We start from the raw sequence: 24,780 nt of genomic DNA, 5'->3' as shown, positions 1-24,780 counted from the left end.
ATAACTATATGTATATTTACCGAGAACGGTGATAGTTTTATGAAGGGTATGGTGTTAAGTGATGACTTGCATAAATAAATAAATTTTTCATCCCCATTTTAGTATATATTACTTATTTTTTAAAAGATAAAATCTTAAGACTTTTAAAAAAATCAAACTTGCCACAGGTCACTACCTAATAAAGCTGCCTGTGCACTTCATGGCTCCTCAAAGTGTTAAGTGATAGCCAAAGTGAGCCACGAAGCCTAGACACATGAAGGCCGCAAGTATTAGCCCTATAGTATGTGAAACAAAGAAGTTTTTACTGAAGCTCCATACAAGGGGCATAGCTTTGCGTGGCTTTTCAGTAAGTAGCTCGCTGCCACTTATCGAGAGAAGTACTGAGTTATAAAAGTAAGTTGCTTAGCATTTCTGTTAAAGAGTGACTTACTGTTTGTTTCTTTTCTTTGACGCTTTAAAGGATTAGTTTGTATCCAAACCTTATAAAAAATAAATCAACTGAAACAAATCGAATACAGTAGAAGTGATTTAAATTTTTAAACGTATTTACCTAAAGAGGCTATACATAAGAAATGTTTTGAATTTTGTTTTCCACCCTGATGTTTGCTCCTTTGGTGGTATACGTAGCAAATGCCACGAATCTGTATACATTCTCCCTATTATCACTCATGGCATGGAGTCTTATTAAACTAATATTATTAAGTGGGTGAAAAGTCATCAGATATTTAGTATACGTATTGGTTATAATTACGATCGGTCCTTTGACCATAACTTGGCTTTAATTTTCAGTCGTGCTGCCAAAAGTGTCTACAACTAGCGGAGTATTCGTTAAAGTTATATTTGTTGTTGTGTTGGCGATGGCGTTAGTCATCTTTTTTTGGATTGTGAGGCAATGTACAACTTTTTTCTACATTTTCTTAGCTTCATATTTTGTGCCATCTTTTATATAAAAAGGTACTATGTTATTTCTTGAAAAGTTTACGTAATATAGTTAAGTTCAAGCTCACTTCTGCTTGACAGGTATATTGTATCTAAGTGAGAATGTTATGTTTACTAGTTAAGGTTAACTTGTGTGTTAATTTGAGACCTTTACCTTTTATTATCTCTTGTCAATCCGTTTTGTCAGGGCAGATAATGTTAAGTTGTTTTTCATAAGGAGCCAAGAATCACTAAAGAAGTGAAGTGCTACTGCTAAGTAAGCTCTCGATAGTTTCATATAGGCAGATCCATTTTGTCAAGATTGGGGTATCGTGACTGGATGAAGTCTGTAAAGATTATAAGGGGTTAGATCTACGGATGACAAATTAAGTATTACCATGGCTCTATTTTCTTAATGCACAGCATCTTATTTGCTTGGAGAGTTTTTTTCACTAGCATAAAAGTTTTCTATGAGTGCTACAAATTCTAGACTTTCTGCCAGGTTCTTTACATCCTGGGCTACTTTTCTGAATACATTTAAATAAAATAGCTTTAGATATGCTTGACCTCATTGTATATCATGCAAGATGTCAATCGGATCTTCTTCAGAACAAATAATGTGATCTAAGGTAGCCTTAGTTCTTGAGAGGTAAGCTGATAAATGAATCAGATATCCGTCGAGAGTAAATTCTTGTCCTGAAGTCAATATATTAGCAATTTATTTTAGAATATACTAATGGCATTTCGTAATGTTACATAGTTCTTTCAATCCAGCTGCAAAATATGACTATTCTGTTCATACAATTTAATACACTCTAAGCCAAAAGACTGAATTTGGGTAGTAGAAAGGCGAAATTAATGAATTTTGACTTTTAAAAGGCTGAATCATAAAATTTCTACTTCATGGAGACGAAACGATCAAATTCGGTCTTTTTAAAAGACAAAATTTTATAGTTTATACTTTACGAAAGAACAAATATTAGTTTAGCCTTTGCAAAAGATTAATTCGCGTAATTTGTAAGTTTAAAAAGACAAAAATAACAAATTCAATCTTCCTAAAATATAAAATTTTGTTTTTATACTATACAAAAGAATTAAAGTCAATTTAGAAATTCAAAGTGATTAGTGATCCGTTGGGGGCGAAATGTAAGAAAATAAATAAATACAAGTAAAGTGTATTTAAATTTTCCGGCGTTGATTTATTGATGCGCAACGTTTCGCTGACAATATGCGTCAGCCTTATCAGGCGCAGGTACGCAAGAGTTCGTAAGTTTGGTTGACTTACTCGTCACCTGTCGTGCTGTCGACAGCACGACAGCACGACAGGTGACGAGTAAGTCAACCAAACTTACGAATTTTCGCGTACCTGCGCCTGATAAGGCTGACGCATATTGTCAGCGAAACGTTGCGCATCAATAAATCAACGCCGGAAAATTTAAATACACTTTACTTGTATTTATTTATTTTCTTACATTTCGCCCCCAACGGATCACTGATCACTTTGAATTTCCAAATTCTTCGGAGGGCACTGATATATACTAACAAATCATTAAAGTCAATTTAGTCTTTTTAAATAAATCAATTTTATGTTTTGGGAGTTTAAATTTGATACAACAGCTTTTTTTAAGACAGTGTCTTAGTCCAGGGCAAATCAAAGATTAAACAGCAAAAATTATTAGTTTAAAATTTTTTGAGGCTATCTCATTAAAAAAAATGTCCAAATATGGTCTGGTATTGTTTCATCAAATTTTTTTTTAACGAATGAGTAACAATATCTGTTTAGTCATAAATAGATACTTTTATATTCTTTGGCACATTTAAAACAAAAACCTTTTTGAGATGTATATATCTAAGCCCCACAGTATTTAAGTAAAAAGCTCCCAAATTATTGAAAAAATTTAGTCGCTTATTATATCTAAAGTTGCAGATTGATTGATTCTAAAAGATTAAATTTACAAATTTAATTTTTTTAGAACAAGAAAACGCATTATTTCTTCTTTTTAAGGTAGACAAACAGAATTTTATTCTTTTAAAAAGCATAAATATCACATTTTATTTTTTTGACCCTAAAAATTTTGTCATTCTACCACCCAAATTTAGTTTCTTGGTTTAAAGTGTACATTCTTTGTGATTAATATGCAAGTTGTTAATAGTAGTGTTTATAATGTTGATTTGTTTGTAGTATATTCCAGGGTTTGTTTTAAGTGGTTCCATGCTATAGTTACCAGGACTAGCGTAGTTTACATATGTACAACCTTTAAGCTCTATTGACATTACGATGCCTAATACAATCTGTTAAAATTACCATTTCTTTGAGTGTAATAATTATTAGAACTTTCGTTATTATGTCGTCTACAATTATTCTGATGATAATTAGAATTCCTTGACTGATTTTGAAAATTCTGATCCCTCTTCTGATTCTGATAACTTCTAGGATAATTCTATCCTACTAGCTATGCCACCGTGATGTAGGGCGTGATTTAAAACTCTCTCTGCATTGAATGGAAGTATTTGCCTTCTAGCACGCTTAAATATGCTATCGCTGTATCTACTCTTGGCCATTGACTAGCATACGTATCGTTAACAGTGTATAAATCTGTGTTTGTATCTCCATGCATTCATGCCAGTATGTGGCAATGTAGGTGCTGAAGCCGTATTGCTAATTATTCTATATATATATTCATACAGTACTCACGTGCTTGCTCATATAAGGTGTTTCGTCCTATTTGTTTGCTCTTTCTGGGTCTTGTATGAATTTATTATATGTCAATACGCTAGGGGTACAAATTCAGTGTATTATGTATAGAAGTACATGTACCTAATAGTCTGTTATAGCCAAAAGTGTGTTCTTGAATAGCAGGCAGAATACGAATGCTGTTTACTACAACTATGTTCACTGCTATGCGCAATCCATTGCATGCAACAACTTCAATTCTGCAGCTAGAGCCTCTCTGACCTAATTTTAAAGTGAGAGTTTTTTTCTCGCACTGTACACTGACGCACGCCTATATCTCTACGAATGTGGAAGTAATTCAACGGATTAATCACTTGTTTTCCTAAAGTATAGTTGTCTGTACCTTGCTTTTTTTCCATTTAGTACGGTAATATATTCCTAAAAATATGTGCACTGCAACCTAATAAGGTAGATAATATTGATACACGTATATGCATGTTCTGTATGTATAACATCCAGTGCGTTGCCTGACGTGACCCGTTTGAGCGGTCAATTGTAAGTTTTAATTTAGCGCCGAAGTGAAATTTTATTGTATAATTTATTAATACTAATAGTTAATTGTGATTCTTGTGTAGATTTTATGTAAACCTGATGAGGGCCTTGAAACTTGTTTCTGTACGGGCCGAAACGTCGTTCAATAATAAACAGAAGTTAGCAGTATGACCATTTGAGTTCGCTGATTATTTATTAATCCATCCACTGCTATTAGAGTACGACTACTGCTTAATTTTAATTTTTCTGCTATACTCGATAAGAACTTATTGCATAAACAAACAATGTTTATTTATGGATAAACTCATAATTTTTAATAAATCCATAGTAGTATTAGATGTTCAATGACGACTTCCGTATACAAATAAATTTTCTATTTTTTAAAATTATATTTACTTCTTCTATGATAAAATTTTCAGACTTAAAGAGTCATACTTAAAAGTTGTCACCTAACAAAACTGACTGTGTACGTCGTGGTTCTTGGAATTGTGTCAAGTTACAACCGAATCGAGCCGCTAAGCTTAAACACATTAAGTCAGCAAGTACCAGCCCTATAGCAAGTAAGATAAATGTACCAATGCTTGGGCACCAAAAAATTGGTCCCAAAAACTAGCCACAATCATAATTTTACGACTTGCATGAATTTTTTCAGCTGTAAAAAATATTTTTATTAATATTCACGCTTACAAATTATACAAATTTCATTGTTAATAGCTTTCTCGATGATACTTTAACCAAGTAATTAGAATAAAGTGCTTCTAGAAAGTGATTTTTGTCGGCTGGCCAGGCTTTAGGTCATCTGTCAACGTAACCTCACTTTTAGTATGTCCAAACAACTGGCCAATGTTTATTGCATGCAATTAATACGACTGATTATCAAGATAGTAACAGCTGCACCTCAATATAATTTATATTAGAGTAAGCCATTCAAAAGAACTTAAGTAAGAACTTCTACATCAAAACTTTGAGCACTCTATGTGCTGATGCAGACCTCCTAACTGGAAGAAACGTGCTTTCCTAAAAAAAATAATTTTTGCAGGATCGCCGATTTCAACAAATTAAAAAAAATTTAAGAACGTGTAGTTGTCATAACTAAAATTCAACGATTATTTAAAGATATTTTTACTTAATATAGGGCTCAGAAAAATTTTAGTTTTCAATAATTTTTTTAGGTAATGTAGGTATTTTTGTGCTAAATACTTAACAATTTTTGTTATGTCCTTTTTCTGTTCTTTTGACCTGCGGTATTTTTAAAATAACTTTTGCACTAAAACATACTTAAAACTAGAAAAATTATTTTTTTCGAGACGTTGTTTTGTTTATTTTAGTACATAATCTCAAAACCGACGGCAAAACAAATATTTATACAAATTGATTACTGTCATTTATTTAATATTATTTAGTTGAACTGCCATTATAAGCACATTTCTTGAATATTACTTTTCAAACACTCGTTTAACAGATCTTAGAACATGTAAGCTGTGATACAAACTTTTTTTCTTTTTATTGTCCTAAAAGACCAGATCTAAGCAATAACCCTTCTTAGAAGCAAAAAACTTTACATTATTGGTAATCTATATGAATTGGTAATTAAAGTCTCTGCAAATTTATATGTTAATTGGTTAATGTATATTAATATTTTTTACATAAATTAATTATTTTAAAAACACTACTAGTATGTTTAAGTTTTCATTACAATGTTATACCGTTACAGTCTTGAAAAAATTGGTTTATGTATGAAATTTACGATGGTAATAATTTTTAAAATTAATGACTAGTAACTTTAGTCTTTGGCCTTGTCTTCTAGCTTAACAGTATTAATATCTAAAGTTTACAATAATTTCAAAAGAATTTCTGATGGTCTAATAGTTTTTTATGTATATCTTGCATAACTAAGGTGATATATGACTACAGCAATGTGAGAATGAGACCTCATTGGCACAGTTACATACATGGCGTAGAGTACCACTGTATCTAGTTGGGTCTAGTTTATATTCAATGTTACACTTGTAAGCTTTTTTGTTGACATGCCTGGACCTGACAATACTCTGATAATATTAGGCTTCATTTTAATATATGTTTAATCGTTATAATTATCAGAAACTAGTTAGGCTTGATAACATATTGATTGACCTACTTGATAGGTTCCAAAAAAATTACTGTTATATCTCTTTCAGGTAACTCTGGAAAGTCAATGATTTTATTAGATATTATCTGGATCGAAGAAGTGGGCCGTCAAGACCATCATTTTAGCTTTTATTGATTATATTCTTTTACTTTTATGAACAATGAACACTATTTCAATGATTCTATTTTGTAAACTTTTGTCATCTTTAAAATTATTTGAATGTTTACCAAAAAAGTTACTAAGAAAACATTTAATTCTACAGTATGCATCAACTTTTAGTGAAAGTTTATCTAAGTGCTTGTGAAAAAGCTTGTACCTCTTACCAAGAATTCCATGAACATCCTCTACAATCTATCTTAGTTTTGGTACGTAACGAGATTTGTTCGCTTCAGTTTGAATAAAGTTTGGTCTGTTTCCTTTTAAGGCAGGTGTAAGCACCTTAAAATTGAGATTTACTAAATGAGGTACAATATCCCTAAAATCTCTATCCACAATGCAAACATCATCATTTTTCATGACAGTTCTGATACCATTGAGATCGTCAATTACTCTCTTTATAATACTTGCATCATTTTCTGTGGCCATAAAAGGACCAGGGAGATCAACAATAAATCTGCTTATTATTATTGAAATAGTAGAAGGCTTGACCAAAGGATATTTCTTGTGACCTGAATATGATTTTCGCTTCGTTGTCAAATTAAATAGTTTTCTTTGTAAATAAAAGTGTGGTCATGGATAAGGTCCTCTCTTTCAATACTTCTTATAACAAAATACTTTGGTAAGACATTTTTTTTTTAATGACATAATTACTGACCACCAAAAATCAAAAACTCCTTATTCATCTTCTATTTTTTAATCAGTTGAAATAAATATATTTGATGACGCAGTTGTATGTTAGTAATTAAAACAAGCAAATAACTTGGACCTGCATAACGTATTTATAAGCTGATAATTTTATGAAAACTAATAATCTTTCCACCTTTTGCGATGGATCAGTCAAAATACTAGTAGAATGGAATACTTGTTTTTGGATAAGCTCTGATAATTTAGTCTATCTAAAAATGTTTTAAGAGCTTCACTCAAAATTTTTCAAAAATCAAGCATATTTTATTTTCAGCTACGAAATAAGTGTTACTAAATACCTATACTTGTTTTAGGTAATTATAAGAGAATTGTTTTTTAATTAAATTTTCGGCGCAAGGTTAACTTACATTTTAAATAAAAATTTTTATTTATTTAAAACACTGCAGCTTTACAGTTGGTGGTACAAACGTTAGGTTATTTTTATTTCTGCAGATGAAACAAATAGAAAACATGTAGTATAAAAATTAGAGTTCTTTAAAGGGGCCACTTTATAGTAGACTTTTTCCTTTTAGTGTTCTTACTGCTACCTCAAAAATGCTTTCAGAGCTCTGAGAACTTCCCATTTCAAAGATTAGCTAAGCGTTTGTTGGCTGACTACTGCCACTAATAGAGGATTTTATCTTCACTGAAGGTGTTCGTGTACCAAAAAGAAGTCGTCCACACTTATCGCAGAGTTTCCACCAAAGTTTACTATTATTATGATTCAACTGCTCACAAACGACTTCGACTTTACAAGCTGAACTAATGATTTTGTTCTGAGCTGACATTCTACTCAGATGTTGCTTAAGTTGCGTAAAATTCACTTATCTTTAATGCAAAAACTAAAATTGCAAATGTTTAAGGTAGATTAAGAAACTATGAAAATAATTACAAAACAAAGACTTATTCAAAAACAAAGTTATTGGTATGATAATAAGTCTTTAAAAACTCATAAAATGTTATGTTTTTATAACAAAATTAATCAATTTAAGGGATACCTAAAGAATCTAACCTCATACAATTAAAACATGTTCCAAATCACTGACAGTCCCTAATTATAAACCCTCTTCTGAGTTTTTTTTTTTCAAAGCTTGATATATGAATGATCTGTTGCCAAAAAAAATATTACACAACAATAACAAGTTTATTAAAAAAAACTCTCTTGATTACAGCTGGTTGCACGCTAGTAAAGAGCACTTATTGACTCTCCCCTTCCCCCACGGGTACACTTTTATCTAGTAGCATTAAAATTTTTAAGCCATGTACTTGACTCAAAAAAAATTTTCTTATCGTCTATGCAGTCAAACTGTATGCAATTTCAAAATAACAAGTCTTATGCGATTTATTTGTGTTATGTATTTGTCTCATAAATTTCAATGGCTTATTTAATTTAATAAAAACTGTTATAATAAAATCACATCAAATCATGAAATCAGTGCTCAGGAGGTCAAAATTCATGAGCAAGCCTGCGCAAGAATTCAGGTATGAAATATGTTATTTACCGTAACCGTCGCCTAGACTTAGTTAAAAGATTTTATCCGCTCAAAACATATACAATTAAAGGCATGTTCTATCTTATTTATGCATTTAAAAAGTAAGACTATTGAATAACATGAAAGTATAGTGTTTAAGTAAACGTAAAAGCCCTCGTGAAATCCAAAAAACTGTCAAATAAACATAAATTCCAAAATTTAACATTGTAAAAGTGTGATTTTTTTTACTTTACGAAATTATTGCTAAAAAATCATGCATCATTAAGAAATAATAAAATTGTTTCTTTGCGTTGATTTAGTCAAAAAAAACAATAAAATATATGTTTTGCACACTCTTAACATTTTTGACTTGTTAACAAAACTTGTAAATTACTTTTTTTCCACAGCATTTTGACTTTTTACCGTCAAAATTTATGACAAGGGGACTAACATACATAGAAAAATCTTGGTGGAAGTGTGGAGGTCTAACAGCTACGGGAAACTACTGGGCCCCGTTAGTACATTTCTCGTAATTTTTAATTATGTTTTCTTGTTCTTCTTATTCTTCCTATTTGAAACATTATAAATTGTTTCTTCTCAGTCAGTGCTTTTATTTATGTGCTATTGCCTATTCTCTTTTCTTATTTTGTAATAATAATATCAACTATAGTAATAAGATTTAGCGGTGTACGATATGAGGCTTAGCATAGAGGGACAAGTATGAAAAAAAAGAATTAGGGAAGAGTAAGCAACTTACGCAATGAGAAGTGGTAAAATAAGAGAAACAAAGTGCCTCCAAAAACGTTTTTTGTACCTAAAAGAGAGTCTATCTTGTCCTTAGCAGCTACAAAAAAAATAAAAAATGTATAGAAGAATTTTTGTTTTCTAAGATCTGCTGAAAAAGTAGGTTTAAGGTAATAATGTAGAAATAAATTTTTTTTTAAGCTTCCTTCTTTAACTTTAGAGCAATATTTAACGCAAAATAAGAAGTAATGGCAGTAGAAATCAACAACATTTTAAAAATAACTATAAGAATGTTTAAAAATATTTATGTTGCTATTGGTTATAAGATTTCGTACTAAAAAAAAAAAGCTCGAGAAAACAGTTTTTTCTAATTTCAAGAAAAAACATTTAGTAGTATTATTTATAAATTACTTAAAAAATACCTATATAATCTGGAAAAACCATGGAATAGTTTCACAAATTTTTCTGCGATCTGTTTTTTTCAAAAAAATCTGAAAAAAATTAGTGTATTATTGTTATAGAATCTCAACGGTTTAAAATTAAAAAAATTTTTTAAAATAGTGGATTAAGCAGAAATATTGTCGTTCAAAACAGTACGTTCTTTTATGTTAAAAGGTCTGCAACGGCACCTTGAAGGCTAACAGTTAAGCTGAAGTAGTTCTTACTTTATTTGTTTTTAATGATCTACTTAAATATAACATACAAGAGAATGTAGTTCTCACAATTTTTTTTCGTTATGGCCTTTATAATAGACACTTTTTCCAGTAACTTTCAACCTTCAGTCTACTAGAATCGAAATAGAGCTTAGCTTCCCTGTGTTATCTTGAGATTAAGTAAGAGTTAGTTATTACAATTCAGTGAGGCAATTTATTGGTTTTTAAATGAAGCATCCGCACTAATACTTTCTTTAGACGTACGTAACAAATTGTTTGAGCTGTGCCAGCCTTTGTTAAGCATGTTTTTTAAAATGAAATATTGAAATGAGCTTTTTTCTATTTATTTTCTCACTAATGAGCTATTAAATTCATAGAATAAAATAGAAAATTATGTAAAACATTAGAATTTTAGCAAAACTTCAAAAATAAGAAAAAAAATATTAGGGTTACAGGGTAATGTATAATTCTTTGACATTATTAAGTTGCGTAGGAGCCCGATAAGGCTAGTTTGAAAAAATAGACGAAGCCTTGGTGACTGCACTACTATTTACTTCTGATTTGCATATTTGAATCTTTGAAAATCGAAAAATTAATATTTTGGCCAGTATGCTTCATGTATTTTGAAATAATTTAGCCTCTTTCATCCTACTTCACAGCTTTATAGAAAAATATAGGTCATTAAGTCGTTATAACAACGAGAACGATGTATGTGTATCACAAAATGCTCAAATTCATTTCACAAATTTTTTCCTTGCCCAGCCTTTATCAAAAGTAAAGTTGTCATTAAATTAGCCGCAGGATAAACTTTTCTTGCATATAATTGGGTTAGTCATGTTCTTAAAAGTAAGGAAACCTGCCAACAGTGTTATATCGGCTACAGATGCTTGCTTATATCACAGTTGATAGCACACATTGTTGGGACTTTTCAGTGGCTAAGATGATAAAGCGCTTGCTTCCAGCCTGAAGGGCCCGGGTTCTATACTTCGTTTCATCACTTTCGTCTGGGTAACAAGGTGCTGTTTTCTATATGACCTTACACCTATTATATCATATGTGTAGGCAACTGGCATAAGGCCTTTTATGGGGGCATGCAGATTTTTCGATAATAGTAAAGAACAAAGATGCCTTAAAATAGTGGGGTGGATGAATGACTCCCTTATAGTAGGATCGTCCCATAAATAATCAGTAAAACAAATAATAAAAGACATGTGGCAAATCGAAGTTGTGTATATGTATGTGTGGATCCACAGCCGTTCACAAAACAAGAGAAGTTGTGACATTTGCCATAGTAGGATACTTACTTGGTGGTGAATTATAAATGATGCATGAAAATTTTAATATTATAAGTACATCAATGTCCTATTATCCTGACCGTAAATTTTGAATGCCTTAAACGGGAACAGTTTAATTTCAGTATTGTTGAGGGTTAAACCTTTTGATTGGTTTTAAATGTATGTTTATGTTCAAATTATTCCTAATCTGTATACAAAATACACCGTATTGTAGGTTATATAAGAACTTGAATAAATTTTGATTTTAAATTCGTATATCGCTTTATACCACCTTTTATATAGCTGCGTATGATTGTTCTTGTCTTACGTGCACTATGTTCCCCCTCTTGAAAATGCTAGTGTGCTTCCTGTGTGAAGAGCTCGGCCTGTTGCCGTCAGACTAGCGAAAAGGGTAGACCGAAATTAATACATGCTGAGTCGTTAGCATATAAAATTACGTGTGTGATCGTGCATTAAGCTTAACCTGTACAGTAATAAGAATTCACCTAGTAATAGTAAAATCAAACGAACTTTAATACAGTGCTGTCGTCAAGTTAAAAAAAGTTACTCTTTCCTGTAATTTGCCGTTTCACCAAGATTTCAATGGTAAACCATCAAGAATTTAAGCTTTTTGAATAACCTCAAACAAAATAAGAAATCCTGCCACGATAGCGGTAATTCATACTACATTACTGTTGATGTATCCCAATACACATATCAGGAAAAAAACAGAAAGCTGGCATGCTTTGTTATTAGCTGTGTGCAATCCATAGAAGGTGGACGTCTTTCAAACAAGACGTACAATCATATAAAAAATCTTCTATGGTCAACTGCAAGAAGCTTATAAAGCCAAAGGTACATAAAAGCCATTGTTGAAGATACGATCCAGAAAGTCGCAATCTTGAGCACTGGTAATTTTGGTCGCACATAACAAGGTATAGCTATATTTACACATTTACTGTGGTGTACTGGGGCTAATGCTAAACGCGCTTATATCTCTGTCCTTATTTCTCGTATGCATTGGTGAGATTTGAGTGATTGATTTAACACTAAACAAACTACAAGTTTCAAGTAACAATTATCACCGCAATGTACAAAGAGACAGTAGACAATCTTGAAAAGAAAGTTCAAGAGCTTTATGACAAACAAAAAATAGCTTTAGCCGCACTTGATCGAGCCATTACATTCGCAAAAGGATTTAAACATTTATTTCAGAGAGTTGAGCGACCAGTTTGGAGATATGTTAGTATAATTGTGTACTATCTAATTAACAAATCAATGCCATATCAGCTCTATTGAATTACTCTGCACACTGGTATTTTGGGAGAAAAATTATGAGAATGCAGAAGTCAAATACATCAACGTAAAGGATCAGCTTGCTATATGGTTGTTTTCAAAAATTTAACAGCAGCTGGCCCCTGAGCTTCAAGGACAGGATCAGTTTACAAGTTTAAATTTAAATCTTTCTCGATTAAGTATAACTTTATTTTCTGGTAAAGTTACTGAATAGATTCCATTTCCCGATTTTTTTATTGCATTAGTTAAATCTAGTAATGTGTTACGTGATATTAAAAAATTATACTATTTGAAGGCTAGTATACAGGGCAAGGCTGGAAAAATTTTAAGTAATGGGCAATTTAGATACTGCCTAGAATTTACTTAAAAATCAGTAAGACAAAAAAAGAATTGCCTTTAGTGCTCACTTTTTAGAGATTTTTAAGTTTGAAATTTGTAAAAAATAATCTTCTTTCACCTTACATCGTTAAAGAAACACTAATACATATAATTTTGCTGCATCAAAAAATTTAGGTTGCTCAATACAAGCAAACTCAGCTTAATTGGGAACTAAGAATCGATTCTACCACTGATCTTTCCAAGTACATGTAATTTGACAAGTTCTTATTACAAAGTATAAGGGTCTTCAAATCCATCAGTCATGCTGATTTCTGTGAAGTCAACTCACAATCACATTCTAAGCCTTCAGCTTTTTAGGTATAATCAAACCAGAATGTCATCACGCCATTTATAACTATCAGTCTCGGTTGAGGAGTTGCTTGTATCAGAACGTTAAAGTTGAATTCGTGAATCAAATTTATGAGTAAATTTCTTAGGAAAAGGTCATAAAGTTAAAGACTGTCCAAGTCTTCAAAGGTGTAGATATTGTAAGCAGAAGCACCATACTTTGATGCATAATGATCATTGTAATTTTAGTCATTCAAATAACAAATATGTAGTGCCAAACGGTCGAAACGAGCATAGTTCACTTAATATACAGACTCATATTTCAATTTCTCAATTCTTGGGTGCCTTTCAAGTTACGTTAGCAACTGCTTTGGTATGGGTGTCTCGTGTACATAAACATCGAATTCGGGTTCATGCATTGCTTGATCAGGGTTCAACGTGCTATTTTGTTCCAGAACAGCTGGCTGAGTATTTTATGAGGTCCAGTGATTGCCGTTGGTGCTTCCATGAGTGGTATTCGGCGTGTGTCTGCTGGATTGGCGTGGACTGCCATTAAGAGTGTTATGTTAACCAAGGAAAATCGGGTAGTATGCTAAACCCAAGCTCTAGTTTTGCCAAGAATTATTTAATATGCATATAATCCTAGACAAAATTGGAATCACTTTGCTTATCTGGAGGGCTTAAGGCTTACTGATGATTTTTCAAGTAGTAAGGAAATTCAAATGCTTATTGAAGCTGACTATTATGGATCTTAGCTCTTAACATAAATTAGGAAAGGAAGACCAACTGAATCAGTTGCTCAGCAAATGATCTTTATGTGGGTGCTTTTTGGGCCGTGTATGGAAGTTAACAGTTCAACTGATTTGACAGTTCTGGTTCATTATGTGATATTTAATCACGATGAAGATATATTAATAAAAAAATTTTGAGAAATTGAAAGTGCTTCTTTTGATGCAATGCCTTCACTGGTGTATAAATAATGTGAGGCTCATCATTTGGAGATCCATACTCGTTTTGGTGAAGGATGGTGTACAGTTTGCCATTCATTCAAAACCAACAGTGTTGATCAGTCAGTTTTATCTCATTTCCTGGCCAAGTTCTTACTCAGACGAGTTGAATGTCGTTTGTTCAAGCACGCTGAGTGTAGGTAAATGTATTCTTACTTTATGCACGAATATGAAACATTGAATTACATGACACTTATAAGTGCTTTGGACTAGGTATCTAGTAAAGTTTTATATTTGCCGCATCACTTCATTATCATACATAGAAGTGAGACAAGAAAATTCAGAGTTGTTTTTAATGCGTCATCCAAATCAACATCTGGATATTTGTAAAATAATTGCACGTTACGATTTCCAAACTTTATTCTAAGCTGTTTGTGGCACTGTCTCATTGAAGAACTTGCCTGTTGGTTTTAGTTGCTGACATCATGAAGATGTATAGACAAATGTTGGTTCATGTTTAAAATAGAGTCTTCCAACACATATTCTGACGTCATGCTACTGATAGTTTTGTCATTAATAACCGGTTAAATACAGTAACTTATGGTACTAGACCTGCCTCGTTTCTGGCATTCACGGTGATGAAGCAGCTCTTAGCTGACAAAGGAAAGATTTTCCTTAAGCTGGTCTGGTTGTGTCTCACGACACCTTCGTCCATGATTCGTTGTTTGGAGCTGACAGCCACGAGGAAGCTTTAGAGTGTAAAATCAGGTAATACAGCTCTTGAGCTGGGCAGGATAAAAATTACATAACTGGGCTAGTTAAAACACATTTACAGTGCATACTATTAAACTCAACACCTACATATAAGGAGTTAATCACATAGCTTTGTCAAATTCAGGCCATATTGACCCTTTAACCACTTGAAACATTAAATGATACTTGTAATAACTGTAGTTCACTTACACCTAGTCATTTTTTTACTATGAAACTTTCAAAATGTATTTCTCAACACCCAGTTATCGATCAGAACTTGAATCGATTGGACCGTTGAACACAGTAACATTATAATATCAAAACCTTCTGGAAAAGTTGGTATTATAACTGTCTTTAGTCGTTGCAACATCGTCCAAAGTGGCTTTTGCCTCTAATTAATTTCAAAATTGGTCAAATGATGTTATTAAAATGATTTCATTCTTCTTCTATGAAGTAAAGTTTGGCCAGAATAACTGAAACTCTTCCAAGGTCGGGTGGTCTAGTTAGAGTAGTTAAAATTAAGACTGAAAATTCTGAGTACCTTTGTCCACCTTCAGAACTAGTTTTTCTTACTATTGATTTTGAATGTGAGTTATATCATTGATGTAATAGGAGAAAAAAAAAAGAAAACCATTTAAACCTCAACTAAAGTACATGTTTTTACGTTGCATAATTTGTCAATTTATTTGTAAAAAGTCACCCTACTCGGTAAACTGCCGTTTCACCGAGATTTTAGTGGTAAACCATCAAGAATCGAAGCTTCTCGGACAACCTCAAACAAGTATCTAAAGTTAAAATTGTGATGGATGAATTGTCAGCTATAAATTTAATTATTTTTTAATAACAGTGTTAAGTTTTAACTCGTACTATTTTTACGGTTTTCGTAATTTGTAAACAGGCATTAACTATAAAAAGAGTTAAGTTTTTATAATAAATACAAAATATAGACAACAAATGACAAATCATTTCAAGTAAATTGAAATTTTCTGCCTTGAAAATAACGTCCTCAATATATAGTTGGTGAACTGAATTTATTTAAAAAATAACTATTTTATTAAAATATAAGTATTGTGCCTTTTTAACCGTGTGCCAAAAGTCAAAGCCACAATTAGGAAATTTACTGCCTTAAGTATTATTTAATAAAACAACTGCTTACAATAAATTGAGTAACACAGTTGTAATAGTATTAATAAAATCTGATGGATAAGACAGGAAACTCTTTTTTTTTGAGTGACCAAAGTAACAAGCTGTAAATCTGGGCCTCATTTAACTTACGGATTTTGGTAGTTAGTGATTGTACATTACTAATCAATATTTTAAGTAGTAGTAAAATAAGAAATCATTTATTAAATATAAATTTTTTAATGACTAGTACATCACTTCAACTTTTTTCGTATGTATTTTCATAATAATTTATTGTGTGAATAAGTTAGTTCTTGGAAAATTCTAATTTAGAATGTTCTGATTTCATCATACATAATATGATAAAAGAATAAAAGCTACTTAAATAAATAACACATTTGTGATCTTTGATAGGTATAAGTACAAAGTCTTTCATCTAGAGATTTTGTTGAATAGAGTAATTTAGTTTATGTAATAAGTTTAAAGAAAAAATTACTGAAAATTATGAAGTAAAGTGGCTTACTAAAAAAAAGAAAAAGAAAAAAAGCATCATAGATAAAAATTTTGAAGCTGCATTTTTTTAGAAAATTCACTTCAGTCAGTAAATTTATGAACTATTTGTACAAATTAACCTTTCTACACATATATATTTTTAAAATATGTTTAAATGGTCAATTTTGAGTTAAAATAAAGTAAAACCACTGTAGATCACCGTATTTATGCTGTACAAACTTTGTATCTATCTATAATTTCCTAGTACAAGCGATGTCTAATGCACTTGAGTTTTGTGAAATAGGAATGTAACAAGTAGTACATTCCTGAAAAGTTGTGATATCCCTACAAAAATACGTTTAAGCAAAACAAAAAAAAGGGTTAATTTACTGTATTCAGTTAATATTTTTTAAGGAACTTTTTAGGCCCTTATACACTGATAATGGATAGTATTCTTCCCAATAAATCAGCAGCCTTGAAAAGTTCTGGAATCAAAATGTAAGAACAATAAAGTTTTTTTGCTGCAACATACCTTTAGTATGACACTTAAAGTATAATACTGTTTACTTATCGTACTTAAACGAAATTAAACTAAGTAATATTGACTTTTACCCAAGTATTTTCATGTACAGTTGACAATGCAGGGTATTTATAATATTATTGTGTTTAATGTGAGATTTGAATAAAGTACCAGTCAAAAGTCAATATAATTTATTTCTATTATGTTAAAGTACGAGTATTCAACAGTATTATATTATGCGTGTCGTAATAAATGTATATTGCAGCAAAAAAATTCTACCGTTCTGACATTTTGACCTCAATTTTTCAAGGCTGCTAATTCAGTAGATAAAATACTGTTCGTTGCTAGTGCATAAAGGCTTAAAAAATTTCTTACAAAATATTCAAAATACTTAATACATCAAACTCACTTATCTTCCTCGTTTTGTTGAAAGGTAATTAAATGGTGTTCTTATAATAAATAAATACAGTAAAAAAAAAAAGACAAGCTACTTGTTACTAAATGTGTTTAATACGTACTTGGTGGCATTGCTATTCCATACCCTTTAGAATCCAATAGTCCGCCAATCTGAGTCAGCTCACAGTTACGCTCAATAACGTACTCAATTGAAGTTGATTCCATTAAAAAAGCATAATTACCTTTGCCTTTTACAACTCGTTCAACTCCTTCAACATTACTTTTTGTGAACACTTCATTAGGAGGCTTAGCTGTTTCCATAAAGTGCCACATTCTTTGATAGGTTGAAAAATTAGAATCCTTATAAATAAATAAAAAAGTGCTTAAGGACTGAAACTCAAACCTTGTGAAAGCGAAGAATTTTACATTTAAATAATAAATAGAGTTGTATAATTTGTATGATAAAAATTATAGTTTCAATTACGGTCTAAATGTATAACATTGTTGTAAAAGACTTAATATTTTAATGGAAAATAGATTTTAAAAACTTTTTAGCATTTCAGAGAGTTTTTAACGTTCTGTCACGTACATACCTAACAAAGAGTAAGCATCAATTACTATAAGAATACAAATAATTCAAGATGCTTTACGGATACAAACACACTAATCAAGTTAAGTAATGCATTTTACATATATTATAATGTTTTAGAACATTGTTGTCTCTTGGAGTAACAAGAATCAATTTAATTAAATAATTATAACCAACTGTTAGAAAAAGAACTATAACATACAATAGTGGCCATGGTAGCACGATGGTTGAGATTGTAATTTTTATGGCCCAAAATCTTAACACGTTTTTCAAACTGTGTTCCGATGGTTTAAAAATAATGTTATATAGTGCCCCTTTTGCTGTGTAATTGATTACTCACATTAAATCTGAGATGGTTCTTAAGATGTCAATGACGATAGCATAAACATGCACAGCAACACAGTAATGCAGAGTATATTGGGCTCAAATATCAGAAATGGCTGTAAAATATGTATAAAAAAAAAAATAAATAAATGAATGAAACAAAATTAAAGAAAAGAATTTTTTTTCTATGATTCATTACAGCATAGTTTACCCAAGTTTAAAAAGTAGTACAAGTAACAAGATAGAAAAAAAGAAAAACAAAAAACCATCCAATCAGTAGACAAATAAGCCATTGATACCATAGAATTGACGTTCAGAACGAATAGACGTTTGAAAGTAGAACAAGAAGTTAACTTATAGATAAAAATATAAGAAAAATAGTGATTCATTAAATGTCACGAGGAAACATGTATAAAAAAAAAGTTTTCTGTGGAGAAAAGGGAAATGCTCTAGTGCACACCACAAAAAGTTCTATGTGTAGGACTTCGTAGATTTTTTTTAGACCACAGTTACTTGCTATATCTTTCCTCCCCAAGACGTGTGGTATAAGATCCATTACGCAACTACCTTAGCATTCCTTCAGAATGAGGCCACTTGAGAGGTCATTGCATCTCACAGCATTCCCAAGCAAGCTTGCCATTACTTATTAGAGGTGCCAGTTTTCTCTAGTCCTGAAGAAGACTTGGTATTCCTAAGGATCTGCACCTGTATCTAGCTCTCTTTTACAGGCTGCACTTTTTGCAAACGTCGCCAAATGCTTCAGGCCCTCCCGAGTTACTAAATAGGTTATTTTACAAGGGCTGCAATAAGTTAACGCTCGAACTAAAGTTTTCTCATTTTAATGCATACAGATTATTTATCAGTTTTCTCAAGTTGTGTGAATTCAAAAATAGTAAGAAACTTTAAGTCTCCCTTTACAGTCATTTTTGGAAAACTTTTATAATTTTAAATGCAGTTTTTTAAATATCTTGAACAAGTGTTGCGATAACAATGTATGTTTTATAACGTGGATTTTCACCTTCCCCAAGGTGACTTACCATTGGAGAGAAAATACCGTTATTATTCTCTCTCGTACGTCTCTGCTCGAAAACACTCTCCCTCTTCGCCCCTTCACTGGACCTGTCTCAAAAGGGGATTCGCGTCCGGGCAAATGAACACAAGGCAATGTTGACTTTATTTTTACAGATTTATTTAAAATAACCACAACCACTATCTACAATCACTTCACGTAACTCCTCTCGGTCCCGATGCTATAGCGCAGGCCCTCGATCGCCACCACAACGCCAGAGGTGCGCTCGGAGAGCCACGCTAGTCCACTCACACGCACACACACTCACGCGCCTTTACACCCCCTTCCCCTCTCACACTATTCTCGGTATGGAATCAGGTCTCCTCGGCGTGGTAGCCTGTCCGTACCTATACACCCCCACACTCACACTCTGCGTACCCTATAGGTCCCGGGCGTGGATTGCCGTCACGACCAGAGACGGTCACAAACACGCCTTACCACTCACGGCGTCCCGACGCCGGCTCTCGAACCGTCCCGCCCTTACACCCCGGCTATGCGATCACTTACTCGCTCTCGGTCTCGTGCGCCCCTCTCCTCCTCTCTCTCTCTCTCTCTCTCTCGCTCAAACCCGCTGGCACGACGTGCCCGTCTCTGCGTCTTGGTGAAAGCCCGATCGGGGCGCACTCGACACGCTCCCTATCCCCGGCTCGTGGCTCTCGCCCTCGCAATGGACTCTCGGTGTTTTTCCCTCCCCTTTTGTGCCCCCGCTAGCTTATTCACAGTACCTTGACTTATGCTACTCGTCTCTCGCAGGCAAGCAAGCCGGCTGGGTCGTCGTGGATGGTAGTCCGGGAAGTTGACGCTCCGGAGTCCCTTGATCCTGCTCCCCGGCTGCGTAAAGCTCCCTACTTCTCGGCTTGGCTAGGGTTGTCAGAGAAGGACGTCTTGTCAGCGGGGCGACCAGCGCTCAGGGCCAAGCAGGCTTGGATCAGCACTATTTCTCCTCTCTTCTCGCTCGCTCCCACAGTACCTCAGGTGCCGTCACTTTCTCTCCTGCACACACTCGTCGCGTTTTCCGGTTGTACAGCTCGACCCCTTTCCCGATCTCCGCGTACGCCCAGGAAAAAGTATTCGCCAACAAGATGCTCGTCTCGAGTCCCGGCCACGAAAACGAAACTGCAAAGAAAATGGCGCAGACACTCTCTTCGCGCTTGACAGCTCTCTCTCTCGATGGTCGAAACTCTCTGCCTTTTCCCTCCGCCCTTTTTGTCTTGCGCTCTGCTCCCTGACCCTTGGGTCGGTATCCCCTCGTCCCTTGTCCGATCACCTACTTGTGCGCAAACGGTTTATCTGGACTCTACCTTACCTTCCGGATCATTCTTACGTGCCGACTCTTCGACACTTACATTCTCACATTCACTCGTACGCACGCTACATTTCTGGTCTAGGTGTGTGCCTCCTTCTCTGGTTTACCGTTGGTCGTTTCTAAAACACACGAAGATTTTGGTTATGCGAGGAGCCCATTAAGAACACTAATTGGTTTTAGAATAGGGGCGTCGACAGTGACGTGCAAAAATTGTGAAGCAAATTTTGCCAGGTCACAAACTCTCCCCCCCTAGGCTAGACATCCTCTGAATGCTCTTACGCCTATCTCGTGCCATCGACGCCCCTACTCTTTCACTACATGATATATATCGTTTAGTGATAAATCAATATTTTATTTTGTATTACCTGAGTGCACCGATGATTTCTTTACCTCCGTTTCCCTGTCGTCTAGATTCGTCCTCATGGTCTGGTCCCCAACTCCTTCTGCTCTCATGCCTCCGGTGTCCCTCTCTCCCCCCCTCGGTCCCACTAGTTTTAACTACGACTTAGGACCCAAGAAAGCGCGCCGAAGGATATCCTCTCGCAGCTCCTTGGGGTACTCCTGTAAGCTCTGAGAGAGTCGCTCTAACTGTCGTAGTCGCTCTTCGGGCCAGTCGCAACGTTCCCACCCTTGAATTCGATCCTCGCTTGGTTCTGGGATTCGGGTTTCGTGAAGTTCTTGACTTCCCGCACTCGGATGCGGTCGCCCGACTTCCCTTATTGGGTTCGTCCCCTCTCGTCGTTGTTTGAGGTGCTCCCGAAGATCTGGGCCGTCCCCCCTTTCTGGGGTGATCAGTCGATATTGGAACAACCTATTCCTTGGCTCGTGAGAGTTCTGGAGGCTCTTAGTGGAGTTTGCCATCAGGGCTTTTACCGGTACCGTGGGTTTTCCCCAGCTGTCGAGGATCTTTTGCCCGCTCCGATATTCAGGGTACCCCTCGCTGCAACGTGAACAGGTCTGCATACTGGCCTCTCTCCGTCCACAGTTCATGCAATGCTCTGTCCACGGTTGTTGACACGCTTTGGTACCATGCCCCCTCTTACGGCATATGAATCAGGCCCCTGGAATGGGATCAAGCTCGGGGTGGGTCCGGATTGAGCGCACGTTGTTATATAATACTCCGAAGCGTATGACCGGTAGCGAAGATTCCTTACCCCCCGAGGTAGTAGCGTTTACCAGTCGAAGACTAATGTGCCTCCTTACCGGTTCCCCTGTCTTCGAGAGGATGTCCCCTTCGCTTTCCCTTGAACTCCCTGAAACGTAATCCCCGTACTTCAGCGTCTCTAGTCCCTCTCTTCTCTGTTTCTTTTGAGAGAGCTTTTTGCCTCCCCTTTTTCCTCGTCGGGTTTTACCGCTACTACTTTCCAACGTAGTCTCCTCGTCATTAGTCGACGCCGTCCTGTCAAGGTAGGTACGGCCTTCACTGTTTGCTGGAGGCCTCGGCACCGTTGTCGTTTCCCTTGGTTAAGGAACGTTCCAAGGGACCCAGGGAGTCATCAGTTCCAGTTACCTTAGAAGGCGAGATGACTGGGACAAGGTTTTCTCCTTTGGTGGTGGCATTGGAGAAACTTTCAACTCGACCGAAGGTCGAGCCAGCGGTAAAAGTCGTCTTTCGGTCTCTTGGGTCTTCTGGTCCCCTCTGGAACTTGTCTCCTGGGACGGAGCTTGGCTTAGAGCGACGGCTAAAGTCCCTCGTGGTTCCTCCTGCTTCGGTATTTTAGGTAGCGGCACCCTAAACCAGTGCACCTCCTTACGTCCCTTAGCCGTTCGTGTTATCAGGAGCGTCTTCTGGGCACGAGACTCCCGTTCTCCCAAAAGGCCCTTCCAGGTGGTCTCTTTGGATTCCCGGAAATCGTCGCCCAGGGATCTCGACTGACTCTGTGGTTTGGTTGGTCCCTCGTTAGTCCGCTTCGTCAGGAGCGTCTCCTGGGCGTCGGACTCCTGCCCTCTCAAAAATCTTTGCCAAGAGTTCTCTGGAGATTCTTGGAAGTCTTCGCCTAGGGATCTCGACTGACTCGGTGGCTTTGTTGGTCCCGCGGTCCCACTCTCCTCGGCTAGCCTTCGGATTTCCGAGGCCAACATCCCCACGGATGCCTTCCGGGGAAGAGTTGGAGTCGCATTGACAGGGCTAGGGGGTCCCTCAGATGACGTATCCTCTAGCATCTTATCGATCTCGGCCTGCTCCATAGGCTCTATGGTGCCGATATCGTCCTCGTCTATCTCCATCAGCAGTAACTCTTGCGTTGGAGTCACCGAGGTCTCTTCTTTCTTTGCGTCCTCTCTGAGCGGTGGCGCCATCGTCTGTTCCACTCTACGAATCTGTTTGGGTATGGTGCTCAGGGCAACCATCTTGGCCATCGTAGTTTCGGGGTCTACATCGAGGGCGTGAACTGCTTGGAACACCAGAGTCTTCCGTTTCCCGGGGATTCGTACACCTCTGTAGTGCCCGTGCAATTCCTCGCCTCGAAATACGACAAACAAATCGCATATGGGGAGGCGGGGCCCAAAGCTGGCAGCTTCCTGCATTGACAGGTTGAGGATGACTAATCGATGCCCCGCCTTAATTGCCACCACTCCCAATGCGTCGTCTGTCTGTTCACTGTAATTTTAGCGGCACTCGGTCCTATCTCAGATCTTTCAAGGCCTGGACTATAGACGGTAGCACTCCTCGGTCCTCGGCAAAGGCCTTGAGAGCACGTAAGCCCTATTGCCCATCACTGGGGACCTCAATGTAATCATGCTTGGGCATGATTATCTTGACGATGCAGTCCTCTACTGGGTCCCTCATTGCAGTCCCGGTCTCACTCATTTCCTCTGTGATTTGGCTGGATCTCGGGGTCGGTTGCTCCATATGATCTACAACGAACAGGGGTACAATTGATAATTTGGAAGATTATGTTATCGCTACTTACTTCCTCCCTGGAGTAACCGGGAGGGTATGTATCTTTTTAGGTCTGATACATGCGCCTTATTTATTTTTCCGAGAAGGTTCCTCTCCCTCACCCAGAATGTATACGGTGGGGGATCATATTTCTAATATTTCGTAGGGTCTCTCATATTTTGGCGCTAACTTAGCCAAGAATTTCTTAGAAGCATTGAATAACGGGTGCGTCCTTTTTAGAACTTGCGTTCCTATAGAGAATTGCACATTCTTCTTTCCGCGGTTGTAATGCTTTTCTTGTTTCTCACGCGCTTTGTCTATATGTCGGCAGACTAGGTCCCGTAAGGCGTCTAGGCGTTTTAGGCGATCCTCCCAGTCCTTGGGGTCAAGCCTCTGTAACAATCTTGCTCCCTCTACTTGTCTACGCAAGCTCTTAACCGGTCTCGGAGTCCACCCAAAATTTTGAAACGCCGGAGACACCTTCGTAGTCGCTTGGACGGCAGTGTCCACCGCATGTCGAAATTCATGGAGGTGTTGATCCCAATTTCGGTGATCCGATTCGACGAACGATGCGATCATGGTTTTAAGGGTCCTATTGTCCCTTTCGACCGGATCAGCTTGAGCGTGGTAGGGTGGGGTAGTCACGTGTTTGACTCCGTATTCCTCTAGCGTTTTTGACAGAAGTTGATTATTAAACTCCTTCCCATTGTCTGTCAGGAAGTATATCGGGATCTCCCAACGAAAAAGTACCAATCCCTCAAAGGCCCTAGCTACCGAGCGACCGTCAGCCCTTCGCAGTGGCTTCAATTCTACCCATCTTGTAAACAGGTCGTGGAACACTATCAGATGTTTAAATCCACTTTTGCTGGGAGGAAACTCCATAAAGTCGGCGGCTACTACTGTCCAGGGCTGTTCGACTATCCTAGTCCCCATGAGTCCCTGAGTGCCCGCCTGCGATACCTTATACCGTTGACAAATTTCGCAGCTCCGCACAAAGTCCCGCACATCGTAATACACCCCCTTCCAGTAGTACTCCCTCCCGATTCGATAGTGCGTCTTTTCGATCCCCATGTGTCCCCCAGAGGGCATACAGTGCGCTCCCTCTAACACCTGTTCTCGATATTCCTTAGGTACTACCAACCTCCATTCTTCTTCTCTGAA

The 24,780-nt window shown here is 36.1% G+C and overlaps 1 protein-coding gene across 1 annotated transcript in view; it reads right to left on the bottom strand.

Moving 5' to 3' along the window:
* KaiR1D (Kainate-type ionotropic glutamate receptor subunit 1D) overlaps nt 1–24,780 on the bottom strand; it is a 1,638,136-nt gene that overhangs the window by 243,711 nt on the left and 1,369,645 nt on the right. Inside the window, exon 22 of the mRNA XM_089592467.1 lies at nt 17,573–17,810. Coding sequence (XP_089448593.1) covers nt 17,573–17,810 — 238 coding nt within the window. The remainder of the gene's footprint in view (nt 1–17,572; nt 17,811–24,780) is intronic.

The sequence above is a fragment of the Copidosoma floridanum genome, unplaced genomic scaffold (genome assembly GCF_036245765.1).
Source record: "Copidosoma floridanum isolate Cflo_tuat_1 unplaced genomic scaffold, Cflo_Japanese_pri ptg000017l, whole genome shotgun sequence".
Classification (NCBI taxonomy): domain Eukaryota; kingdom Metazoa; phylum Arthropoda; class Insecta; order Hymenoptera; family Encyrtidae; genus Copidosoma; species Copidosoma floridanum.
The sequence above is the reverse complement of the archived record's forward strand: the minus strand, read 5'-3'. Positions and strand labels throughout refer to the sequence as shown.